The sequence below is a fragment of the Zootoca vivipara genome, chromosome 16 (assembly GCF_965207765.1).
Source record: "Zootoca vivipara chromosome 16, rZooViv2.hap1.1, whole genome shotgun sequence".
NCBI classification, from domain to species: Eukaryota; Metazoa; Chordata; class Lepidosauria; order Squamata; family Lacertidae; genus Zootoca; species Zootoca vivipara.
The window spans coordinates 37,478,042-37,501,020 of record NC_142599.1 but is presented as its reverse complement, the minus strand read 5'-3'; the positions used below and the strand labels follow the sequence as shown (position 1 = coordinate 37,501,020).

Below are 22,979 nucleotides of genomic sequence, written 5' to 3'. Positions count from 1 at the left end.
CCTCGGAAGACCTACTGTTGGTTTTCCTCCATTTTGAGGTGGCATTGTTGATACAGGGCATAGAGTCACAATGGTCGACACAGCAGATTCCCATCGACAGTACAAAAAAACCTACGGTCTTGGGGCCGGGTGAAAAAGCACCACTTGGCCTTTGCGGCCACAATGGTGATGTTGAGCGTAAAAGATGCTCCATGGTTCTCATTTTCTCCTTCCCTTCAGCTCATCTTGGCGATGATAGTTAAAAGCTTGCCTGGTGGGGGTGGCACACAAAAAATCACCAGGCAAAGCTTCTTGGACTTCTCAAATCCACCCCAATTTCTACCCCATCTATGAAGGATTGGGAGAGGCCAAAAGGAGAGAGCCAGGGTGGCATAGTGGTTTGCGTGTCGGACCAGGATCTGGGAGAGATCAGGGTTCAAATCTCCATTCACAAAGGCCACTGGGGTGGGGAGTGGCAATCACTGCCTCTTAGCCTAACCTACCTAACAGGATTCTTGTGAGGAGCTATTAATAATAATATCTACCCACCCTCCACCCTAGGCCCCAGTGGGAGCCAAGGCCATTAAACCACAGTATGAAAAACAGTTGAGATCAACTTACTGTCAAAAGAGAAGTGCAAATTATTGGATTGCTCAGTTGGTTAGAGTGTGGCATTGATAATGCCAAGGTTGGAGGTTCAATCCCTGTATGGGATTGAACCTGCATTGCAGGGCGTTGGACCAGATAATCCTCGGGGTTCCTTCCAACCCTATGACTCTATGATCTTGCTTGGTACAAGTCCCTCTAGAAAAGAGGTATAATGGAGAAAATGACACACAATTTGGGATTTTGATAAAGGCTAGAACCTCCAGACATTTTGTCGACAAAATTGCTCTGACTTGGACGCTGCAGTTGATACAGGTCCGGTGGGCGTAACTTTGGCCTCTTGCTTGTCCTGTGTTAATGGATGCTTTCCAATTTGTGCAGCCCGAGGATGTGGGCAGGATCCTTGGGAAATGTGAGAGCCGCCACATGTGCGCTGGATCCTTTCCCTTCCTGGCTCATCCCAAAGGCGAGCAGAGGGCTGGCAGAGGGGGCGAAGGGAGTGGCCGGTGCCTCCTTACAACAAGGCAGGATTCCAGGGCACCTACAGGAGGCAGTTAAAAAACCTCTGTTGAAAAAGCCCTTCCTGAATCTCACCGTATTGGATATTTATCAGCCAGTTTCCAATATCAGCCAGTTTCCCATTTCGAGGCTAGGAATTGAAGCGTGTGGCGGCATCTCGGCTCCAGTGCTTTCTGGAGGAGACAGATTCTCAAGACCCATGTCCACCTGGCTTCAGGCCTGGTTGTGGGACAGAAATGGCTTTGGTCACCTTGGTGGGTGACTTATGTTGGGAACTGGACAGGAGGAAGGTGCCCCTGTTCTGCTGGACCTCTTGCCTAATTTTGATACCATCAACCATGGTATCCTTCTGGGCCGCCTGGCTGGGATGGGACTTGGAGGCACTGTTTTACAGTGGCTCCGTTCCTTCTTGCCAAGGTGAACCCAGAAGGCTCATAATTATCTGCATGGATTAAGCAGAGTTTATATAGTTTTAATTCTATCAGTGTTTACTTGTATTTTAATGGTCAATTTTTCTATATTATTGTTTTTATCTGTAAGCCTCCTTGAGTCCCATCAGGGGAAAAGGTGGAGTACAATTAAATGCAATAATAATTATAATTATAATAATAATAATAATGGATGTGGCATTTTTTTATTACAAATACAGCAAAACTATCATTTCAAGACAGCCTTTGTCATGACATGTACTTAGCAAATCTGGAACTAGACTTAATAATCCGAGAACGCTGGTATTGTTTTCTTTGTTATTTTAACCCATGTGAAACTGTACTCATTCTACGTGCCCATTTGATAATTTTGTTTTTCGTCTTTTCATCTTCTCCCGACATCTCTGTTTTCGGTATGTTATAAAATGAAATTTAAAAAAAGAAGCAGAAGAAAACTTTACCAAGAAAAGAAGAAGAGGTTTGTCTTCACCATTTGCTGAAAGCAGTATAAAGAAGGGGCCAGGTGCACTTCTCTGGGGAGGGAGTCCCACAATTTAGGGGCCGCCATGGAGAAGCCTGAAGATGAGATTCCTGCATTGCATGGGAAGATTCCTTCCAGCTCTACAAGTTTATGATTCCATGGCCCGCCTTTCCTGCCTTGCAGCCCCCGTACACAAAGGCATTTGCTGGAAATCTCCAGCGGCGGCAGCTGTGGAAACAATTGGGGAGCTGCCATCTGCAGGCTTCGCAGACCATTTTTGCCACATAATTTATAGTTTTGCTTTTCTAGGAAAACAAGTGGCAATACAGCATCCGTCCTCCCTGGGCGTGTCTGGAGCTCTCTCTCTCTCACTCCCTTGTTTGAATTGGCTTCTCCTGGAGCTGGTTTTCTGGAGAGCCTTCAGATAATCCTGACCGCCTTCTCCCCACACAGGGGAAACCAGAGTTCAAGGCTGCCCAGCCTCTGTTTCTGCCAAACAGACAGACAGACAAACAAACAAACAAACAAGACTGCTAATTTGCAACTGCTGTTTTGCACCAGCTGCCTGAAGACCTCTGCTTTTGTGACTGCTGTGGGGAACCTGCAGTTTTCCAGATGTTGCTGGACTCCAGCCCCCATCCCTGTTGTCCTCCAGCCCCCATCCCTGTTGTCCTTAGCTGGCTGGCTGGCAGGAGCCCGAAGCCCAACAGCAGGAGGGTGGCAAGGCTGGCTCCAGCTGACCAGAAGGTTGCCGTTACCACCCCACATTGCTCTTCACCCTTTGCATAAGTGGTACCCAAACCTTTTGGGCGGGGGGGGGGGGAACCGCTGTCCTCTTGGTTCCATCAACTTACCCCGTATAAAAAGCATTATCCAGAAGAGTGGTTTGCATGACCCACTGAGAAATAGAATACAGTGGTACCTCGGATTACAAACACTTCGGGTTACAAACTCCGCTAACCTGTAAGTAGTACCTTGGGTTGAGAACTTTGCTCCAGAATGAGAACGGAAATTTGCACAGCGGTGGCAGTGGGAGGCCCCATTAGCGAAAGCGCGCCTCAGGTTAAGAACCGTTTCGGGTTAAGAACGGACCTCTGGAACGAATTAAGTTCGTAACCTGAGGTACTCCTGTAACGCGATGAAATCCAGAACTATAAATTGCATTCAAAATCCAGTTAAAACTATGTAGTTTAATTAGTTCCACAAAACTGATGAAATTGAGCCAGTGGTTCCATCTTTGCTGATACCGGTAGTTGGATGGTCATTCATGCTGCCCTGCCGCCCCCTTGCTGCTTAATGCTCCCTCTGGGAATCCCACTGCCCCCCCCCAAGGCAAGGTACTGCCCACTTAGGGAGTCCCGGGTCTAAACCCCCTCCCTCTCCTGGGTGGGGCATGTGCTGACCCAAGACTCCTTTGGTAGCGGGAAAGCCCATTCTGCCTTCACTTTCTGCCGGGGGGGGGGTTCGTGGACTGGCGTGTGCAGAGGGTGGACGAAAGCCTTGCCAGTGGACCTTTGGGGGAGCTGGTTGCCCGCTGGAGACCCTGCCGTTCATTTTGAGCAGTGTGGCAGCCCAGGATTCATTGTAGCACATTACATAAAGGAGATTCCGACTAAGCGCCAGGGAGAACTTTCTGCGGGGAAGATCTGTGGGCCTGTGGAACGGACGACACCTCGGAAGGTGGTGGACTCTCCTTCATGGGAGGTTTTTAAACAGTTTGGTTGGTCCATCTGTCAGGGATGCTTTTCCTGCATTGCAGGGGGTTGGACTAGTAGACCCTCGGGGTCCCTTCCAATTCTACAATTCTGTGTCATAGCTGTTGGCTAAAGGTGGCATCTATATGCTTGTAACAACTCATTTATTTGTTTGTTTCCAGCACTGACCTGTTGTGCTTCCTCATTTCATTTGGGCACATTTTTATGTTGTGTGGGGCGTCCTTTTCCTTTCCTGAGTGCATTGCAGGGGGTTGGTCTGGATGACCCTTTGGGTCCCTTCCAGCTCTACAGTTCTGAGATTCTGTGAATGCAAAGCATAGTTTCCCCTGCCTGCGGCTCTGACCTGTTTAGGCACCTTCCGGGTATTTTACAAATGCTTTAAAATGATCAATAAAGAGATTTCTAGTTGCCCATCCAGGTTTTTCAGACAACCTGTAAATCTGGCCCTTCCTTGCCTCTTCCCTGCTCCAGACTGAAGAGGAAGCCCGGATCGATGTCCCACCCGTTCCCACCCACCCGCAAGGAATTCATGATCACATGACCCTGGATATGGACGTCGTCCTATCGGATTTTGTACGCTCAACAGGGGCAGAGCCAGGATTGGCAAGGGATCTGCTTGAAGGTGATGCCCCCCCTTTCAATTTCTGAAATTCTACTTAGTTTTTAGGACAGGTTTTGCAAAGAGACTCACATCTTAGAAAGAGAGAGCTCTCTGTGTTTGGCCAGAACCATGTGTCAAGGAAGTAAACACAGACTTCTCATTTCTCTGTTGGCACCAGAAGGATATCTTTGGGGTGGGGCTTTTCTAGATATCAGGATACAATTTTTAGTGAGGTGGTGGTGATGAGATATGTTGGGCTGCTTCTTGATAGAAAAGGGGGATTTGACAAGCATCGTTGAGGTGATGGGATGGCCACCTTCGGACATTTGAAGGGCCGTCATCGTGGAAGATGGAGCAAGTTCATTTCCTGCTGCTCCAGAGGGGAGGGCCCAAACCAATGGATTCAAATTGTAAGAATGGAGATTCCAGCTAAACATTAGGAAGAACTTTCTGAGAGCAGGTGCTCTTTCAATATTTCCCTCGGAAGGTGGAAAATGCTCCTTCATTGGAGTTTTTCAACAGAGGTTAGATGGCCATCTGTTGGGGATTCTTCAACGGTGATTCCTACATTGCAGGGGGTTGGACTAGATGACCAGGGGAGCATCTTCCGCTCTACAGTTCTGTGATTCTGGGATCTGTGATTCAGAGAGGCGGGGGGTCCTCTGCTTGGGTTTAGTTTGGTGGCTTTCCTTCACCGAACCCTCTCCCTTCTCTTTCCTCTGGCGCAGGGAAAAACTGGGACCTGAGCGCCGCCTTGAGTGACTTTGAGCAGCTCCGGCAGGTGCACGCCGGGAACCTTCCCCATTCCTTCAATGAAGGCCGGGCCTTCAAGCACGTGGAGAAGGATGTGGCGTGGCCCCCGCGGCCCCCACTGCAGCGCCAGGATGACATTGTGCAAGGTAGGAGGGGGCGGCCTCAATCGTGGATGTTTGCGGCACAGGGGAGGCGTGGTCCCTGTCCTCTTAAGCCCCTCGTCCTCTGCTGCGGTTCTGATGAAGAGCTGCAGTTCAGTGCGTAGAGAGCCATCAGCATGGTTGCAGAAGGTTCCAGATTCAGTCCTCAATGGCTGCCAGTCAGAGTTGACAGTCCTGAGCTAGATGGGCCCAAGAGTCTGGCTCCAGCAGTGACTCCACTTGCGAATAAGCCAGCTGTTTGTGGCTTTGCGGTGCTGAAAACAACTAGAAGTGTGGTGGATCTCGTCCAGCATCCTCTTCCCACAGTGGCCAACCAGATGCCTGGGGGAAACCTGCAAGCAGGATTTGAGCACAAGAGCCCTCTCGCCTCCTTGCAGTTTCCAGCAACTAGTATTCAGGAACATTGCTGCTTCTGACCGTGGAGGCAAAGCAGAGCCATTGATAGACTCATCCTCCACGAGTTTGTCCAGTCTTCTTTTAAAGACATCCAAGATGGTGCCCATCGCTGCCTCCTCTGGGAGGAGTCAGGTCTCTAGTTTAAGCATGCAGTCCTGTCTTTTACCCTTCCGTCGTTAACATAGTTTCTGTTGAAACAAAATAAAAAAATTCCTTCCAGTAGCACCTTAGAGACCAACTAAGTTTGTCATTGGTATGAGCTTTCGGGTGCATGCACACTTCTTCAGATACTTCTGTTGTATGCTCCTGTTTATCCTGGCCTTTGGCACCTGAGATACGTACGGTATGTTTTCAGGACCCAGCCCTATTCCCATGACTGTGATTTGTCTTAAACTCTTTCTAATATTAAATTCTTCTAATTCTTTCTAATATGTAAATTCTTCTGCCCCTCCCCCCGGAGGATGGGGAATAAATTCAATACATCATAATACATGCAGGTCCCGCTTTCTAAACCCTCGCTGTATGAAAATCCACTTATCCAAACACAAACCTCGCTATGCACAACACAGATTCAAATATCCAAACGGCCGGAGTTGGCCGACTTTTTCCCTTCCTCGGAGCTGGCTGGTCGGCGGCAGCCATATTCAGGCAGGAACCATGCAGGGAGGGAGAGAGATCGGACAAATCGTTTTTTGCTTCGTTTTTTGTTTTGCTGGTTGGCTGCAGCCATTATTGGAAGAAACCATGGAGGGAGAATCTGGGGGCAGGGCAGAGATCGAGCAAATCCCCAATTAGAAATGGTCCCACAGGGGAGACCGCCGGCTCTCTGTGTGAACTCTCAACCTAGCGAACGGTTTCCTCGGAATGTGTTGCGTTGGAAAGCCTGCGTTGATGAAATAATGGCTTCCCTTTCTCTTTTCAGAGAAGCGCCTGTCTCGCGGCATCTCTCATGCCAGCTCCACCATCGTCTCCATGGCTCGCTCTCATGTCTCCAGCAACGGGGGTGGGGGCAGCAGTGGGGGGGTCGGCGGTAGCGGGGAGCACCTCCCAGAGATGCCCATCTGCACCTTCCAGCTTCCTGACCTGACCGTCTACAACGAGGAGTTCCGGTGCTTCATCGAGCGGGATCTCATTGAGCAGTCAATGCTGGTGGCGCTGGAGCAGGCGGGTAAGCGCTCGTGACATCAACGCCGTGCCACGGCTGTTTTCTTGGGTGGGGGTTGCCCAGGACGTAAACTTCCCCTCTGAAGACCAGGCCCAGCGCTAGAGCATGGGGAAAGATTGCTGGGCTGGCCTGGCCGCGGAAGCGATGAGGTGATGCCTGCCATTGGAATGCTACTCAATACTGATCCAGAGCAGAACTCCAGCGTATAGTTAGCAGCGTAAAAACTTAAACACGTTGCAGGATTCCCAATAAATAGACCAGAAGCAATTGTATTTCATCCAGCAGAGATTTACTACTTCTGAAGGCAAATAAGCAGAATGGTCACAAATCCAATACATTCAGGATCGGCACTGTCCATAAGGAATCCGGTTGCAGCAGACTTAAACTTACAATGACTTATAATAAGTCTAAATCTTAACACTATCTATGTACAGAACACCACACCAGAAAGAAAAGAGATAGAAAAAGAAAGTGAAACCCAGTCTGCTCTGGGCCTATTTTTATAGCATACCGTTTCCCGCTGGTCTCCCAAATGGATTTATCTCCCGGAAAGCAGTTCCTGCCGGCGGTCATGTTTCTGGTGCCGCTCTGCCCATTTCCAAAATGGCCGCGGTGCCAGAAGTCGCTTCTACGCATGTCCGGAAGTGCATAGAAGTGACTTCCAGTGCCGCACCGCTGCTGGTCCCAGATTTTTCAATCCAGAACTTGGCAGCTATGTTTTATAGTCAGCATGACCTTGACCAGGCACCCCCAAACTTCGGCCCTCCAGATGTTTTGGACTACAGTTCCCATCTTCCCCGACCACTGGTCCTGTTAGCTAGGGATCATGAGAGTTGTAGGCCAAAACATCTGGAGGGCCGCAGTTTGGGGATGCCTGACCTTGACAGACAAAGATAAGAGAACCAGTTTAAGCCAGCTGTACTCAGCTTCTCTGAAGGAATAACTAAAACATGAACCTTCTGCTTGTTTCTTTCACACAGAGAAGCTTCCAGAAGCTTCCAGAACCCTCTTGAATTAATTAGCATAGGAAAGATCTCTACACATCAGGTCAATACTTTCCGCGCTAAGAAATGCAAACCCACAATGCCATCAGCATTGCTCAGAAGGGGTCTCTTCCGTTTTTTCTCTACTTTAAAATGGATTATGGGGCACTAAGAAAGCATAGCTTCATGCTAGTGTAGCTACATGGCATGCAGAAGGACCCAGGTTCAATCCTCAATGGCATCTCCAGGATGAATGGGAGAGAATCCTGCCTGAAATCTCGGGGAGTCACTGCCGTTCAGTGTAGACCAGGGCTTTTTCCCAGCTGGAACTCAGTTCTGGCCCCTCTCAGGCGATCACCATTTCCATTATAAGAGAACAAGGGAGGCGCTCATGGTAAGTTCTGGCACCTCTTTTTTAAATAGAAAAATAGCACTGCTGTAGACAATGCTGAGGCAGATAGCCAAAAGGTCTACTTGGGAGTAAGGGTGTACTGCGTATGCGGGTGGCACTATCGTCTAAACCGCTCAGCCTCTTGAGCTTGCTGATCAGAAGGTCAGAGGCTCAAATCCCCACAACGAAGGGAGCTCCTGTTGCTCTGTTCCAGCTCCTGCCAACCTAGCATTTCGAAAGCACGCCAGTGCAAGTAGATAAACAGGTACCGCTGCGGTGGGAAGGTAAACAGTGTTTCTGTGCACTCTGGCACTCGTCACAGTCCTCCATGCGCCAGTAGCGGTTTAGTCCTGCTGGCCACATGACCCAGAAAGCTATCTGTGGACAAATGCCAGCTCCCTCGGCCTGAAAGTGAGATGAGCGCCGCAATCCCAGAGTCGCCTTTGACTGGACTTAACCATCCAGGGGTCCTTCACCTTTACCGTTACCTTTAATTATTTATTGATTACATTTATGTAGCACTTTTTCCTCCCAGTGTGGTGTGCTTGGTTCTCCTCCTCCTCCCCACTTTATCCTCACAACAGCCCTGTGTGGTAGGCTGAGAGATGGTGACCGGCCCCCAAGATCACACCCCGTGAGCTTCATGGATGAGTGGGGATTCAAACCGTGATCTACCAGATCCTAGTCCTATACCACACTGGCTCTTAATTCATATCTGTATTTATATTTATATCCTATCAAATATCGCAGAATTGCAGCCGGAGAGTCTTATCTGAATTGAAGGGAAGAACAGTCTGTTGTTATAAATTGTCCTGATCCCTCCTTGCAGATACCTGATGCTTTGAATTTGGGGGGGCGGAGGGGTGGATGTTGGGAAATCGGGCCATAAAACCTACTTTGTCATAGCTCCCGTGGCTCCTGGGTCGCACTTTCCTCACGTTCACCCCTTTAACATCCACCGACACCCCTCCTTTCAGGTTTAATTGTGGGTTGTTGTTGTTTTAAGAGGTATATCAGGAAAAACCGATCTTCAGCCAAGCCAGGCCCTGACCAGCCTGGAGATGCGTTCAGGCGGCTCCCTCGTTCCTTTCCCCCCGGGGATGTTTGGGAGGCCCTGCGAGGCAGAATATTTCCGCGAGGTGTGCCGCCCTCTGACAAAACCTGCTGTTGCTCCTCGGGAAGGCAAGGATGTTGGCCTGATCCAACTCCCTGCCTCCAAATACTGTGCAGACATTTTCCCCTCTGGGTGGCAAGAAAGGGGACGCAATCTCTGGAACCCTTTTTGCAGGTCTTCAGCTGTTCTGGCTTCCCCTAAGATGTGGTTTCATCTATTCTGCTGTTTTTGGGCCCTCTTCCATCCAGCGATGGTGTTCGGTGCTCCTCAGACGTTTACCTTTCTTGATTTTACTGCCTTATCTCTTGTAAATCGCTTAGAGGTGTTTTTTTTTAGTGGTGTGTAAATTTTATGAAACAAACAAAACAAAAAACTGGTCTCCTGGTGCGTCAGATGTCTGGTGAACTGTGGCCGATGTTGGCGTGAGGCTTGTAGAGAGAGAGACTGGGCTCGAAAATGCCTGGAACCTTGAAAAGCACGAAATAACTGCTTCCTGTTTGTTCACCTTGTCGACCAGGTCGTCTGAACTGGTGGGCCAATGTCGATCCCAGCTGCCAGCGGTTGCTCCCCTTAGCCACGACGGGCGACGGGAACTGCCTGCTCCACGCTGCATCGCTAGGTAAGACATCCCTGCCACCAATGCGATGCATTTTAAAAGCCAGTGCGATGGGTCGCCCACACAGTGTCCCTGAGCCTTCCACAGAGCCCACAAAATATTTCAGTAAATATCCACCACAAAGCAATCCACAGTGCACATGAGGCTTCCTGCTTAGATCCTGTCTGCCCAGGCTGAGCCTCGCTTGCACACACCACCGCAGAAGCCATTTGTGCGATGCCACGCCCTCTCGGAAGCCATTTTGTGCTCGGCACCCATGGCACCTTCCTCAAAATTCTAAATAGTTGCATTAAACATTTCTAGCGTTATTGTTCCTTAATGTTTTTTGGGGGGGGGGGCATATTTATCCTCATGGAAGGCAAGGGGCGGGTGGAATTAACAAACAGGAAGCTTAAGTACCACTTGTTTGGGTTTTTTCAAAAATCTTTTTTCCCTCCCTGTAGGTATGTGGGGTTTTCATGACCGGGATCTGATGCTCCGCAAAGCCCTCTATGCCCTCATGGACAAAGGGATGGAAAGGGAGGCCCTCAAGCGGCGGTGGAGGTGGCAGCAGACGCAGCAGAACAAAGAGGTGAGGCCTGATCCTGCAGGGCCCTCGTGGTATCCTTACGACCAGCCTCCACTGGCACCCGGCACTTCCTTTGGGCTGAAGCTCAGCCCAGGATCCCTTTCCTATGCCTTGGAACATAGGGATGCCCACAAATCCCAAGCGGTTTTTTAATGTCTGGGTTTCTAGTGACTTCCTTATTGTGGGAGAAAGTTTCCTGGGGGTAGGGGTGGTTCAGGACAGAGTTTTGCACCGAACCCCTAGTCGGTCAGACTGTATTCAGCAACACGTTACAGGACAGAGTCCAGAGAGTCTGCAAGAGTACAGTTGTACCTCAGAAGTCGAACTGAATCTGTTCCGGAGGTCCGCTCGACTTCCTAAACGTTCGGAAACCAAGGCGTGGCTTCCGATTGGCTGCAGGAAGCTCCTGCAGCCAATCAGAAGCCGCACCGGACATTCGAGTTCCAAAGAATGTTTGCAAACCGGAACACTCAGATCCAAGGTACGACTGTATTTCCATTATCACACACACTATATAGGCAAAATGCTCGTCATCTGACCGAGCTGCTTTCCCTCTCCCCAACCACCTTCTGCCACCTCCATCACCCCACCGTATCTCACCCAAACACAATCCTTTCAAACTTGCTCAACCATTTTTTGTTTTACTGCAGGGGTCAGCAAACTTGTTCAGCAGAGGGCCGGTCCGCTGTCCCTCAGACCTTGTGGAGGGCCGGACTATATTTTGAAGGGGGAAAAAAATCAATGAATTTCTTTGTCCCACAAATAGCCCAGAGATGCATTTTAAATAAAAGCACACATTCTACTCACGTAAAAACAACAGGCAGGCCCCACAAATAACCCAGAGATGCATTTTAAATATGTAAAAACATGCTGATTCCCGGACCGTCCGCGGGCCGGATTGAGAAGGCGATTGGGCCGGATTTGGCCCCTGGGCCTTAGCTTGCCTACCCATGTTTTACTGGATCTGCAGAGCTCTCCTTGTATCTCAGCTGGAGTTTGTTTTTCACTCTTAAGTGACTTTCCCCAGTTTTGTAAGCAGGCGTACGTGGCTGTAGGCTCGCCAATTAAGGCTAACCTAAGTTGCACCTCGTTTTCCAAGCGCCGGTCATGTCCACACAAGGCTAGCTTTAGCACCGGTTCCTCCCTGAGCATTCATGAAGCCCGGGACGGTTAGCCTCCAGGAGTGCCCCATACCCTGCAAACTTCTTCAAAGCAGCCTCGCAGTGTGGAGAGAAGCCTCTATTTACATATCTCTTTTCCCTCTCTTCCATTCATCTTCCCACCACAACCACCTTAGTCCGGCCTCGTTTACACAGAAGAGGAATGGCAAAAGGAGTGGAACGAGCTGATCAAGCTGGCTTCCAGCGAGCCACGCATGCACTACGGCACAAATGGAGGGAGCTGCGGAGGGTGAGTGTGATTTCCCCGCTCCCCCCCAGATAACACCCTGCTCTGCCCTTGAAGGCTCCCCAGAAACCTCAGGTGGTCCGTAATGCAGGAGCAGGAATGTGTCTGTCTTGCAAGAGCCACATTCAAGTGGGAGCGGATGTCATGAAACCCTACTCGATAATGATCCAGAGTAGATCCCAAGGTATAGTTAGCAGAGTAGAAACTGAAAACACATTGCAGGATTCCCCCCAAATAGATCAGAGGCAATTGCATTTCATCCAGCAGAGCATTACTGCTACTGAGGGCAAATGAGCTTCATGGTCACAAGTCCAATACATTCAAGATTGGCACTGCCCATAAGAAATCCAGTCGCAGAAGTGAAAAAAAGAAATGCAGACTGACAGACAGACAGAACCCGGTTGACAACAATTGTGAGGGTGATGTCCTTTTGAGAGCCCTGCACAGCTCAGCTTGGGGAGGATGGGAGTTGGAGTCCGGCAACAACATCTGGAAGTCCACCTGCTTCCTCATGTCCATGGTTTACAGCCACACAGGCTGGACAGCAGTGGAGGCAAACTCTAAATCAGTGTTTCTCACACTTAGGTCTCCAGTTGTTGGACTACAACTCCCATCATCCCTAGCTAGCAGGACCACTGGTTAGGGATGATGGGGGTTGGAGTCCAACAACAGCTGGAGATCCAAGTTTGGGAACACTGCTCTAAACAGGTTGTTTGAAATGCATTGGTCTGGCATCGGGTCTCTAAAATCTGATCAGATCGCCTACACTTTGGAACTCCCTGCCTCTTGATATCGGGCAGGTTTCTTCACTGTACACTTTTCAGCACCTGCCAAGAACCTTTTTCTTTAGACAAGCCTACTCAGGTGTTTAGAATACTGATGTGAGTCTTCATCTGCTCTGCATTAACAATTTCAACTTTTCAAAAGACTTAAATTGTTTTTAATTGTTCTTAGAGATAATTTTGCTTTATTCCTTTTTGGTAAACCGCTTTGAGGTCTGTTACAATCAAGCGCTGTATAGATTTTTATTACATAAATAAGTTAATGAGCAGAACAGCGCTTCGGAGGCTGCTGGTTTAGAGTCGAGGTTGGGGGCGCCTGTGGCCTCTCTCAAACGTCCCTGTGGTCCAACTCCCATCATTTCCCCTGGCCATTGGCCATGCGAGTGGCTGAGGCTCTCCAAGCTGGGCTGCCCCCTTTCTGGTCTTTGCCCCTCCCCCCATTTCCCCCAGCTTGAAGCTGTTTGCATTTTTGCATGGTGTCAACCACTCCTAAGTCAAAACGTCTTGACAGCGCTCCCCTTTCTCCCCTGCCACCCCACAGTGTGGAAGGCTCCGAGGAGCCCGTGTACGAGAGCCTGGAGGAGTTCCACGTCTTCGTCCTGGCCCACGTGCTCAAGAGGCCCATCGTGGTGGTGGCGGACACCATGCTGCGAGACTCTGGAGGGGAAGGTAGGAGCGGTGGCTGTGGAGGAAACCCAGAGAGCAGGCATCTCCTCCCTCCACAGAAGAGGGAGGCTGGGCGGCGGGCAACTTCTTCCACGGGGGTGGGGGTCAAACCAGATCAGGAATAAGAGGGTGGCTTCAGTTGCATCCCGTACATAGAGGGACCCCCAGTCCCCAATGGAGGACTTCTTGGAAGGAGGCAAGGCCCAGAGCAGGCACTCGTGCAGAGTGGCCTTGGGCAGACACTGCTGCCAAGGGTTGCTTTGAGTTCCCGCCAGCATTGCAGTAGACTGAAAGTTAACTCTTGCAGCCCACACATGAGGGGTATTTCTGTATCAACAGCAGGGTGCTAAGTTCCTTTTCACTTCTCTCTCACTCTCTCAGCATTCGCTCCCATCCCCTTTGGCGGCATTTATCTGCCCTTGGAGGTCCCTGCCAACAAGTGCCACCGCTCTCCCCTGGTCCTAGCCTACGACCAGGCCCACTTCTCTGCCCTGGTATCCATGGAGCAGAAAGAACCTCCCAAGGAACAAGGTATGTGCAGAAGGGCAGCACTTCTAAGTTCTGCTTATGCTCGGCCGAGAAAGCGGATGGATAAAAAGCTTCCATCCCTCTTGCACAACGCCAGAAGTCATGGGCATCCAGTGAAGCTGAAAGTTGGGAGATTCAGGACAGATAAGAAAGGATTTCCCCATGCAGCACAGAGTTAAGCTGTGGAACTCATTGCCGCAGGAGGATGGCCACCATTTGCCATCAAGTCTCAAGTTTGATGAGAGTGATAGGAAATCACTTCTCCAGCAAGTTATTTTAGCAGCTCCTGTCATGTTGCCTCCTGCTTTCCTTTCCTCTAAACTAAACAGTCTCAAACGCACAACCTTAACCTTAGCGGAGTCAGTAACTCCATCCCAGCTCCTGCCCAACCTCCTTTTGAACCCGAGTCTCCCTCGAGCTGGATGGTGCTGGGTCTGCTTCTGAAAGGGGTGAGCTTCTCAGCCTCTCCCCTTTGCTTTCCTGCAGCCTCCCAGCTCTTGCCTTTCCCGGCCTCTGAAAAAGCCGTTCCTTTTTTCCGCTACAGCTGTGATCCCGCTCACCGACTCCGAGCACAAGCTGCTCCCAGTGCACTTTGCTGTGGACCCCGGGAAAGACTGGGAGTGGGGTAAGGACGACAACGACAATGTCCGGCTGGCCAGGTGAGTGGGAAGGGGTCAGTTTGGGGACCACAAAGGGGTGCCGCTCGGGAGGTCGGAAGGACTCGGACAACACAGTCCGGGGAAGGCATGGTCTCATCCAGCAGGGCCTACGTTCTTAAGGAGTGAGCTTGTGCTGGGTGGGATGAGGAGGAAGGATTGATCGGTGGCGCGGGGTGGAGAGGAGGGAGGTGGCAGGCGTGGAGAGTGGCTGCCTTTTTGAAGAAGGAGAGATGGCCATCTTGGAATCTGGAATTTACCTCCGGCCCGGAACGTCTCCCGCTTAAGGGTTTCTGAGCGCCATGGTTTCAACTTGTGGGAGAAAGTCAGGTACTTGGGAGTGTTGGAGAGATCCTACAGGGAGTCTTTCAGCTCCGACTTTTGACTCGCGTCTTTCCCCGTTGTTTTCATTTAGTGTGACCCTCTCGCTGGAAGCCAAGCTGCACCTACTGCACAGCTACATGAATGTAAAGTGGATCACGTTGCCTTGCGAAATGCAGGTAAGGGAAACCTCCATCCAGTTCGGAGGAGGGCAGGTGTCCTAAAAGCCGGTTCCTGTTCTGCTCTGGCGTGGAGGGAACGCCAGGGGCTAACAGAAGACCCACCCCCCACCCCGAAAGAGGGCAAAGCAGACCCTTGCTATGTCCGCTTACCTCTCTCTCTCTCTCTCTCTCCTGCCCCACTTTCCCCAGGCGCCTCTTGCGCAGCCCGAGTCGCCGACTGCTTCCGCAGGGGACGATGCCCGGTCGGCGGCCGACTCGGGTGACTCGGACAAGGAGTCTGTGTGCAGCAGCTCAGCCAGCAACAGCGGGGGCAGCAAATGCAGCAGCAGCAAGGACAAGGAGAAGGAGAAGACCAAGAAGGAGCGGGAGAAGGACAAGGAGAAGAAGCGGGCTGACTCAGTGGCCAACAAGCTTGGCAGCTTTGGCAAGACGCTGGGCAGCAAGCTGAAGAAGAACATGGGGGGGCTGATGCACAGCCGGACGGTCAAGGGGGGCGTCAGCAACGGGCAAGGGGGTGAGACCCTGGAGAAGAAGAAGAAGAAGGGCTCCGTCAAGGTGAGGAAGGGCAGCAAGGACGAGGCGCTATCGAGTGACTCGGCCACTCCACCCGAGAAGCCGTGCGCCGTGGGCAAGGCGGCCGCCGAGAAGCCGCCGGACGGCTGCAAGTACAGCAGCGACGTCCGGCTGAGTTTGAGCATCCTGCGGGCCGCCATGCAAGGGGAGCGGAAGTTCATTTTCGCCGGGCAGCTCAAGACCAGCCACCGGCACCCGTTCCAGGAGGAGATGATCCAGCGGTACCTCTCGGATGCTGAGGAGCGCTTCTCGGCAGAGCAGAAGCAGAAGGAAGCGGAGAGGAAGGCAGCCGTGGCATTGGGCAGCAGCGGGGCGGCGGCCAAGAGGCCGGACTCGGACGGCAACCCCCTCAAAGGCGAGGAGGGCTTGCTGGGCACGGCGTACCCCCCGGGGCTCCCGCCGTACGGGCTCCAGAGCCCTGACCTGGCCGCTGTGGGGGCTAAGATGGCCGGCTTCCCATCCAGCTACTCAGGGGTCTTCACCATCCCCCGCCCCTCCATGACGGGTGGCGTGGAGGGCTCCCACCCACCCAGCTACCAAGAGAGCCGAAGGCAGCTTGCTGGCGGCCCCTGTGGCCCCCTGCCCCCCTATGCCACGTTGCCCAGGCACTGTCCACCGGGCCGTCCTCACCCATACCAGACCAGCCCTTCCCACCTGGGCGGGCGCTTCTCTCCCACCGAGACGGACACGCCCCCCGGCTACGTGGGGGCAGACTGTGACCCCTCTCCCTGCCCGGGCCTGCCCACCAACGGCTTCCGGGAGTACACGGAGGCAGGTGGCTGCTCTCCGAAAGGCGCCGAGCGAAGCAAAGCCCGGCTGCTCTACAACCTCCAGCAGACGAAATGCAAACAGCCGAACTGCAGCTTTTACGGGCACCCGGAGACTGGGAACTACTGCTCCTGCTGCTACAAGGAGGAGCTGAAGCGCAAGGAGAGGGAGAGGGAGGCCTTGATACACAGGTTCTGAAGGGCCAGGCTCCGGACTTCCTGGTCCCCGGACCCACGCGATCCGTGGGCAATGCAATAACGCGTCCTCCCTTCCCCTCGCCCCCCCTCCCCGCCTCTTCGAGGAGAAGGGCTGGCCAGTGTCAGAGGGGGCGGCAAGCTGCTGGTGGGGGGCTTGGGGTGGAAGCCGAGACACCCCTTGCTTTTGGGGGAGAGTGGAGAGAGGGCAACAAAACGCTGTTGGAGAGCAGAGAGGATTGGCAAAGGGCTGGAGGAAACGGGAAGGTTTGAGTTTTGCAGGTCGGAAGCCGTCGAACCGAGCAGATCTTCTAGACCAAAGCTTTGAATTCCAAGGGTAAAACATACATGGTGTTGAGGGGAGGGGGGCTTTCTGCCCCCGACGTGATTTTTCTTTTTTCATTTCAAAGGGATTAAACCCACCATCCCTACATTTCCCCCCCAAAAAGTTTGAAATCTTTTTTTTCTCTTTTTATTAAGTAATATTAACTGGCTTTTTTGATTTTTTAAAAAAATATTTTTAGGTTTTCTCCCACCCCCACTCCTTAAAACATGGCTTTTTTTAAGTTGGAAAAAGGACCTTTCCCCCTTTCTCTTGAGTCTCAACAGTTCTGTTACCTCCGCCTTGTCCAGATTCTGCCCCTCTCCTTCCCGCAATCCTCTCCGGTCTGTCGCAGCTAGCTTCGAAGCCTTTTTAGATGAGTTGGGCTTGAGATATTCTTTTTAAAAAGATATATTTTTTATTAAAACAAACAAAAAAGACCCTCTCTTGTAGGGAGCTGTGGGTGGGGTGGGCAAAGGGAGGGAGGGAACCATCAAGTCGCAATACTGAGTGTGTGTGTGCGTGAGAGAGAGAGAGTTTTTTACTGTGCAAAAAAGCAAAAAAACAAAAACCCGAGCCTGTTCTTGAGATGGTCATACCTACTTTGGGGGTGCGGGGTGGGAATAGAAACCAGAACTTGAATTGGTGGGGACTTCGTTAAGAGCAATAAACCTCTGCAAACAACTTGAAAACCGGGGTGGGGGGACAAAAGAGAGTTATCTGGGCATCACTGTGGTATGATTGCCACGGCCCCTCTACAACGCAGTTTACACGTGTATACAAATTCTCTTTACCTGCAGAGAATCACTTCCTTCCCGCACGAGCTGTTTTGTTTTGTTTTGTTTTGTTTTCTCCTAGACTACCTCTGTTCTGCTGAGTAGAAATAATCTGGCTCTCTTTTGCCGAGCCGATACTTTGACTGTGGGAATGATGAGTAAAATACTAAAGAATTATAGATATATATTTTTAACAGGGCTCTACATTTGTGTTAGAGGAAGCTGGGGAGGGCGGTGGTGGGTGGGAGGGATGTAAAAAACAGAAAACTAACTATACACTATATTTTTCTCATTTTGGGGGGGATTGATCCCCGTTTTCCCACAAATTCCCCCCCCCAAGCCCTTGGAAGTCTTTGCCGTTTTTAGAAAATCCCCCCCCCATGCACCTACCTTTGCTGCTGCAATGTGAATGTTTATTTCCCCAGGATAGGGAACAGCCTTGGAAACTTCCGCCTGACACGGGTTTGAGTGGGAGCCCACAAAAAGCGAAGAATGGGGGGAGGGGGGTGTAAAGCGGGCAAGATCCGGTGTCCAGTGGCGGTGGGGAGGTACATCTGACTCGCTGACGAGTCTCCGAAACTATGCAATTATTTTTCCACTCCAAAGCTGCCAGGGTAGGACCAAGAGGGATAATGCAAGTGTACTTAAAAAAAACGGAACGAATGAACAAAAGACGAAACAAAACTTGGGGTTGTTTTCTCAGTTCTCTGATGCTCCTTTGCGCTGCCTTAATGGGGATGGGGTGGTGCAAGGAGCAGTTTTCTTCATAGCTTCTTTTGGAGGAAGGGGTAAAAAGAATGAGGGTGCTCATACAAACCGTCGGGCTCAGCCTGTCGAGGGCTTGGCTGCCTTGTACGAAAGGGGAGTGGGATTTTGCAGGGAGGGTCCTCTCCCAACCCCATGTGGGACGGAGGCTCTGCCCCACCCGTCCACCTTTGCTACGGTCGGGGCGGTGTCCACTGACAATTTCAAATCTTCACGGATTTCAGAGCTGATGGCTTATTTTTCCCTGGTCAGGGGTGGCTGCGTGGAGCTAGCAGAAGACTGGAGTGGGGGGTGAATGATTAGGACGCGGAACTCCCTGTGTGCAGTTCTCCACTCTGATGGAAGAGGCAAAGGCCTGTGCAGAAATGAGGAGCCTTTTGCTTTCCGGACGTGGCTGAACTACAACTCCCATCTGCTGTGGCGAGGGAGTTGTAGCGGTGGGGCGAGAGGCGGTGATGGGAGTCGTAGTTCAGCGGCACCTGCGATCTCCTGGGTCAGGAGAAGGATGGAGAGCCTTCATCCCTCCAGCTACCATAACCTCTGGCCCTCGGCTATGCCAGCTGATGGGAGTCGAGGGCCGCAGACATTGCTCCTCCCTTTATTTCATTGGGTAAACAATTTGGGTGCTTGTTCCTGGGGGGGGGGTGTCTAGCCAGGCAACTTGGGCCTCTTCAGTGGAAACACCTGGAGAGAGAGGGAGAGGGGGGGGAGAGAGAGAGTACCCCAGGTAATTTTCGATGCCTGAAGCATCCTTTGCTAAATAGCAAGAAACCCTTTGAAGGAAGGCCGCCTTGAGTTGTGCTCACAGCTCCATAACGCACATAGTTAAAATTACAGTAAAGATATTGCTGCCCAGCTGGGAAGTAGCCGAATTTTCTTTGCTCGTGATGTGTGGGCTGTGTGTGTGTGTGTGTGTATATACATGTTCTTTTCCACCCCCTAAAAAATCTCCCAAGTACAGGCATAGGCAAACTCCAGATGTTTTGATGCTACAATTCCCATCATCCCTGACCACTGGTCCTGTTAGCTAGGGATGGTGAGAGTTTTAGTCCCAAAACATCTGGAGGGCCGAGTTTGCCTATGCCTGCCCAAATATATTTTCCTGGGGCTTTTCCTTTTGGATGAAACGGTTGCATCTCTTGTCATCTTTCTGCATTCATCTTTGAATGGTTTTGGGTTTTTTTTTTTTGCAAAGTTTGATCTGTATTTTAAACGAACACCCCTCTGGATGAATCGGGCCATTAAAGGTGGATACGTGTATGTATGTAGTCTGGAAAAGGGGAATGGCGAGGTTGGAAGATTTGATCATGGAAGGTTTTGCAGCCATTTGGAAACCACCAGCCCCCCCCCAAAAAAAGTCATTTTTTTTTTCATTTTAATATTAACCCAAGTTTCCCACCTGCTAGAGCAGGCACCCCCAAACTACGGCCCTCCAGGTGTTTTGGCCTACAACTCCAATGACCCCTAGCTAACAGGACCAGTGGTCAGGGAAGATGGGAATTGTAGTCCCAAACATCTGGAGGACCGAAGTTTGGGGATGCCTGTGCTAGAGTATCATAAGGCCAAAATTAGGGTGACCTCCATTCATTTTTTTATTTGCATTATGACAGCATGGTTGGCACCCACCCAAGTCCTTGCTTAGACCCTGTTGAAATTAATGGACCTAAACTAGTCGACAGGGATGAATTTCTAGGGGTCTACTCTGCGTAGAGCTAACAAGTGGCTTACAGCCCTTCCCCCCTCCAACTGAAAAATTGTAATTTCTTCAGATCTCGCCTCAATGGTTAGTCACTGGTCTCTTGTGTCTGGTCTTATTTCATTAATAATATTATTGTTTCTGTAATTAGGTTGTAGTACTTTAAAAAAAAATCAAGGGTAGAAATGGACTTGAAGCATTTTTGAGTTTGTTTTTTTCTAAAAAAAAGTATTTTTCTTCTGTAAACACCAGAGTGCAAACTAACGCCCAAACTCCAAAGCCTTCCCGCCTTAATGACGTCATGATGAATTCTAATTAATTAACTTTCTCATACGTGGGGGGGGGGGGGACTGAATCAGTGTAGCTGTGTCTGACTGTCTTTAGTTTTTTTAAAAAAATAAATCAATTTTTTTATAATATTCCACCTTGTTTCCTTTATGGCGAACATCTCTTCCCACCCTAACCTCATTCTTCATTCCTTAAAAGGGAATATTTAAAAAAGACATCTTATTTATTGAACTGATGCAAACCCCTTCTGTTTTTCGTTCCCCCCCCTAAAAACCCATTGCCTAGGCAGCTGAAAACTACAATTAAAATGTTTTATGGTACACCTCCCCCCCCTTTTTTTTCTTTTTAGAAAAGGCTAGGTTGCAAGAGGGAGAGTTAAGCAGTCTGAATTTTCAAGCACCTTTTCATTTCAGAAACATACATTTTTTTCCCTTCTAGAAAGGTGAGGTTTGTGGTTTGTCTATGTATGTTTGTTTGGGGGTGGGGGTGGGGAGAAGAATGGTATGTTTGATTGTGGTCCAGCCCCCTCTGGTGGTCAGGAGTGGTTCTGCCACACTACGGCCACAAGTTTCCCCTCTGGGTTTTTTTGAAGGGGGGGAGGGCTGGGGTTGGAAATTAAAACAAAAACACAGTTTGGCACACTTTCTTGTGCAAAGGAAGGAAATGGGGTGAATCCCAAGCTGTGGCTCTTGACATTTCTTATGCTAGGACATCCGCTGGACTGTCCCTTCCTCTCCCCCCCCCCCGCCCTTCAATAGGTTAGAGTGGTTGGGATGAACCCAAGTACTGTCATTGCTGAGTCTAGAGGCATAAACGTTTGAAAAAATATATAAAAAAATAAATATATATATATAGAAATATGCACAACAATACATTTTGCACAGCAAAAAAAAAAAGCCTCATTGGACAACGGTTTTTAGTTTCGTTTATTCTATGCGAGCTCATTAACTAAGGTTCTGTCTCAGTTTCTTTCAATTTGCTTTTTTTCTGGAGTGGGGGGGGGAGATAGAATGACTGTGGGGTTTGTTTGTTTTTGTTGTTGTTCCAAGGGATTAATTTTAAAAAGTCCAGGGTATAACTTTAACCAGCTTGTAGAGTCTCCATAGAAAGGTTTCTCTTTTATGGGTTTTTTTTCCTGCTAGTTGTCCGAGAAGTGACCTGAATTAATTCTCCCGTTGTTGTTGACAATAAAAAAAACTATTTTTAAAGAAACCGCAACTTTATTTAAACATATATCGGTGTGGGCAACTTTTTATTTGCTTTGCTCCTGCAGTGCCTCAACTGAACGCTAGGGGTCGCTTGCTGTCCGGTCTCACTTAAAACTCTATAATTTCTGGTTGGCTTGTTTTTAACATGTTGTGAATCAGCTCAGTGACTCATAGGGAGGGAAGCTGGTGTGCAGCAGAGGAGCCTCCGGGGCACAGAAAGAACCATAGAGTTGAAAGGGGCCCCTAGAGTCATCTAGACCAACCCCCTGCATTGCATTCCACCACCCAGCGCACAGATCAGCCCTTGGGGTTTGCAGATGGCGGGGAGCCTCTTAATGAACCTGCCCTGGGACAGTCCCCCAATATATTTTCCCAAGGGGACGTGGGTGGCACTGTGGTCTAAACCACTGAGCCTCGGGCTGGCAGGTCGGAAGGTCGGCGGTTCAAATCCCCGCGACAGGGTGAGCTCCCGTTGCTCTGTCCCAGCTCCTGCCAACCTAGCAGTTCGAAAGCACACCAGGGCAAGTAGATAAATAGGTACCACTATGGCGGGAAGTTAAACAGCATTTCCGTGTGCTCTGGTTTCCGTCACGGTGTCCCATTGCGCCAGAAGTGGCTTAGTCATGCTGGCCACATGATCCGGAAAGCTGTCTGTGGACTAACGCCGGCTCCCTCGGCCTGAAAAGCAAGATGAGCACCGCAACCCCACAGTCGCCTTTGACTGGACTGAACCATCCAGGGGTCCTTTACCTTTTGACCTATATTTTCCCACCAGAGGCCATTGGTCAAGAGGGCATGCGCACAACCAATTCATTGTATGAAAGCTGCCTGGCCAGGCTGGTGACTGAACAGTGCGATGGGTCTTCCCCTCCACCAGAGGGCAGTAGGCAGCTCAGGGGTATCCTTCATACTGTGTCCCCTGCTAAGCTTACAGCTGCTCAGTCTGCCCAATGGTAGGGCCTGCCTTCATAGAAACAGAAGGTACCTGGTCATCGGATCAAGACCTTATACCGAGTTAGCCCAGGGGTCCAGTATCTCAGGGTTGTCTACACTGAGTAGTAGCTGCTTTCCAGGGTTTCAGAAATGCATCTTCCCAAGCACGACTTGGAGGGGCCAGGGATTGAACCTGAGACCTTCTGCATGCCAAGCAGGTGTCCTACCCACCCAGCTTTTGTCCTTGTTTGCAGTCGGGCTTCGCTGCAACTCCCTTTACTTGGGTCAGGGCCCTCTGAATTTAGGACAAAACGGAACGGGCTTTAAAATGGTCCATCTGCCCATCTGCGGCTACTTATTTTCCACTTTCTGCTTTTGAGGGCTGGGAAACGCCTTTTTGGATCTGGATGGGCGTGGTGGAAGCCCAAACCCAGTCCT

General features: G+C 50.4%; 1 protein-coding gene across 2 annotated transcripts in view; it reads left to right on the top strand.

Annotated features, from left to right (window-relative positions):
- The window catches only part of OTUD7B (OTU deubiquitinase 7B), a 36,646-nt gene extending 19,227 nt beyond the window's left edge, over nucleotides 1–17,419 (top strand). For both annotated transcript variants that reach the window (XM_035097760.3, XM_035097761.3), the window contains exons 2-12: nucleotides 4,200–4,350; nucleotides 5,058–5,228; nucleotides 6,562–6,807; nucleotides 9,810–9,911; nucleotides 10,352–10,479; nucleotides 11,774–11,886; nucleotides 13,207–13,334; nucleotides 13,713–13,862; nucleotides 14,404–14,518; nucleotides 14,931–15,015; nucleotides 15,208–17,419. In XM_035097760.3, coding sequence (XP_034953651.1) covers nucleotides 4,266–4,350; nucleotides 5,058–5,228; nucleotides 6,562–6,807; nucleotides 9,810–9,911; nucleotides 10,352–10,479; nucleotides 11,774–11,886; nucleotides 13,207–13,334; nucleotides 13,713–13,862; nucleotides 14,404–14,518; nucleotides 14,931–15,015; nucleotides 15,208–16,557 — 2,673 coding nt within the window. In that variant the 5' untranslated portion in view covers nucleotides 4,200–4,265 and the 3' untranslated portion in view covers nucleotides 16,558–17,419. The remainder of the gene's footprint in view (nucleotides 1–4,199; nucleotides 4,351–5,057; nucleotides 5,229–6,561; nucleotides 6,808–9,809; nucleotides 9,912–10,351; nucleotides 10,480–11,773; nucleotides 11,887–13,206; nucleotides 13,335–13,712; nucleotides 13,863–14,403; nucleotides 14,519–14,930; nucleotides 15,016–15,207) is intronic.
- The last annotated feature ends 5,560 nt before the right edge of the window (nucleotides 17,420–22,979 follow it).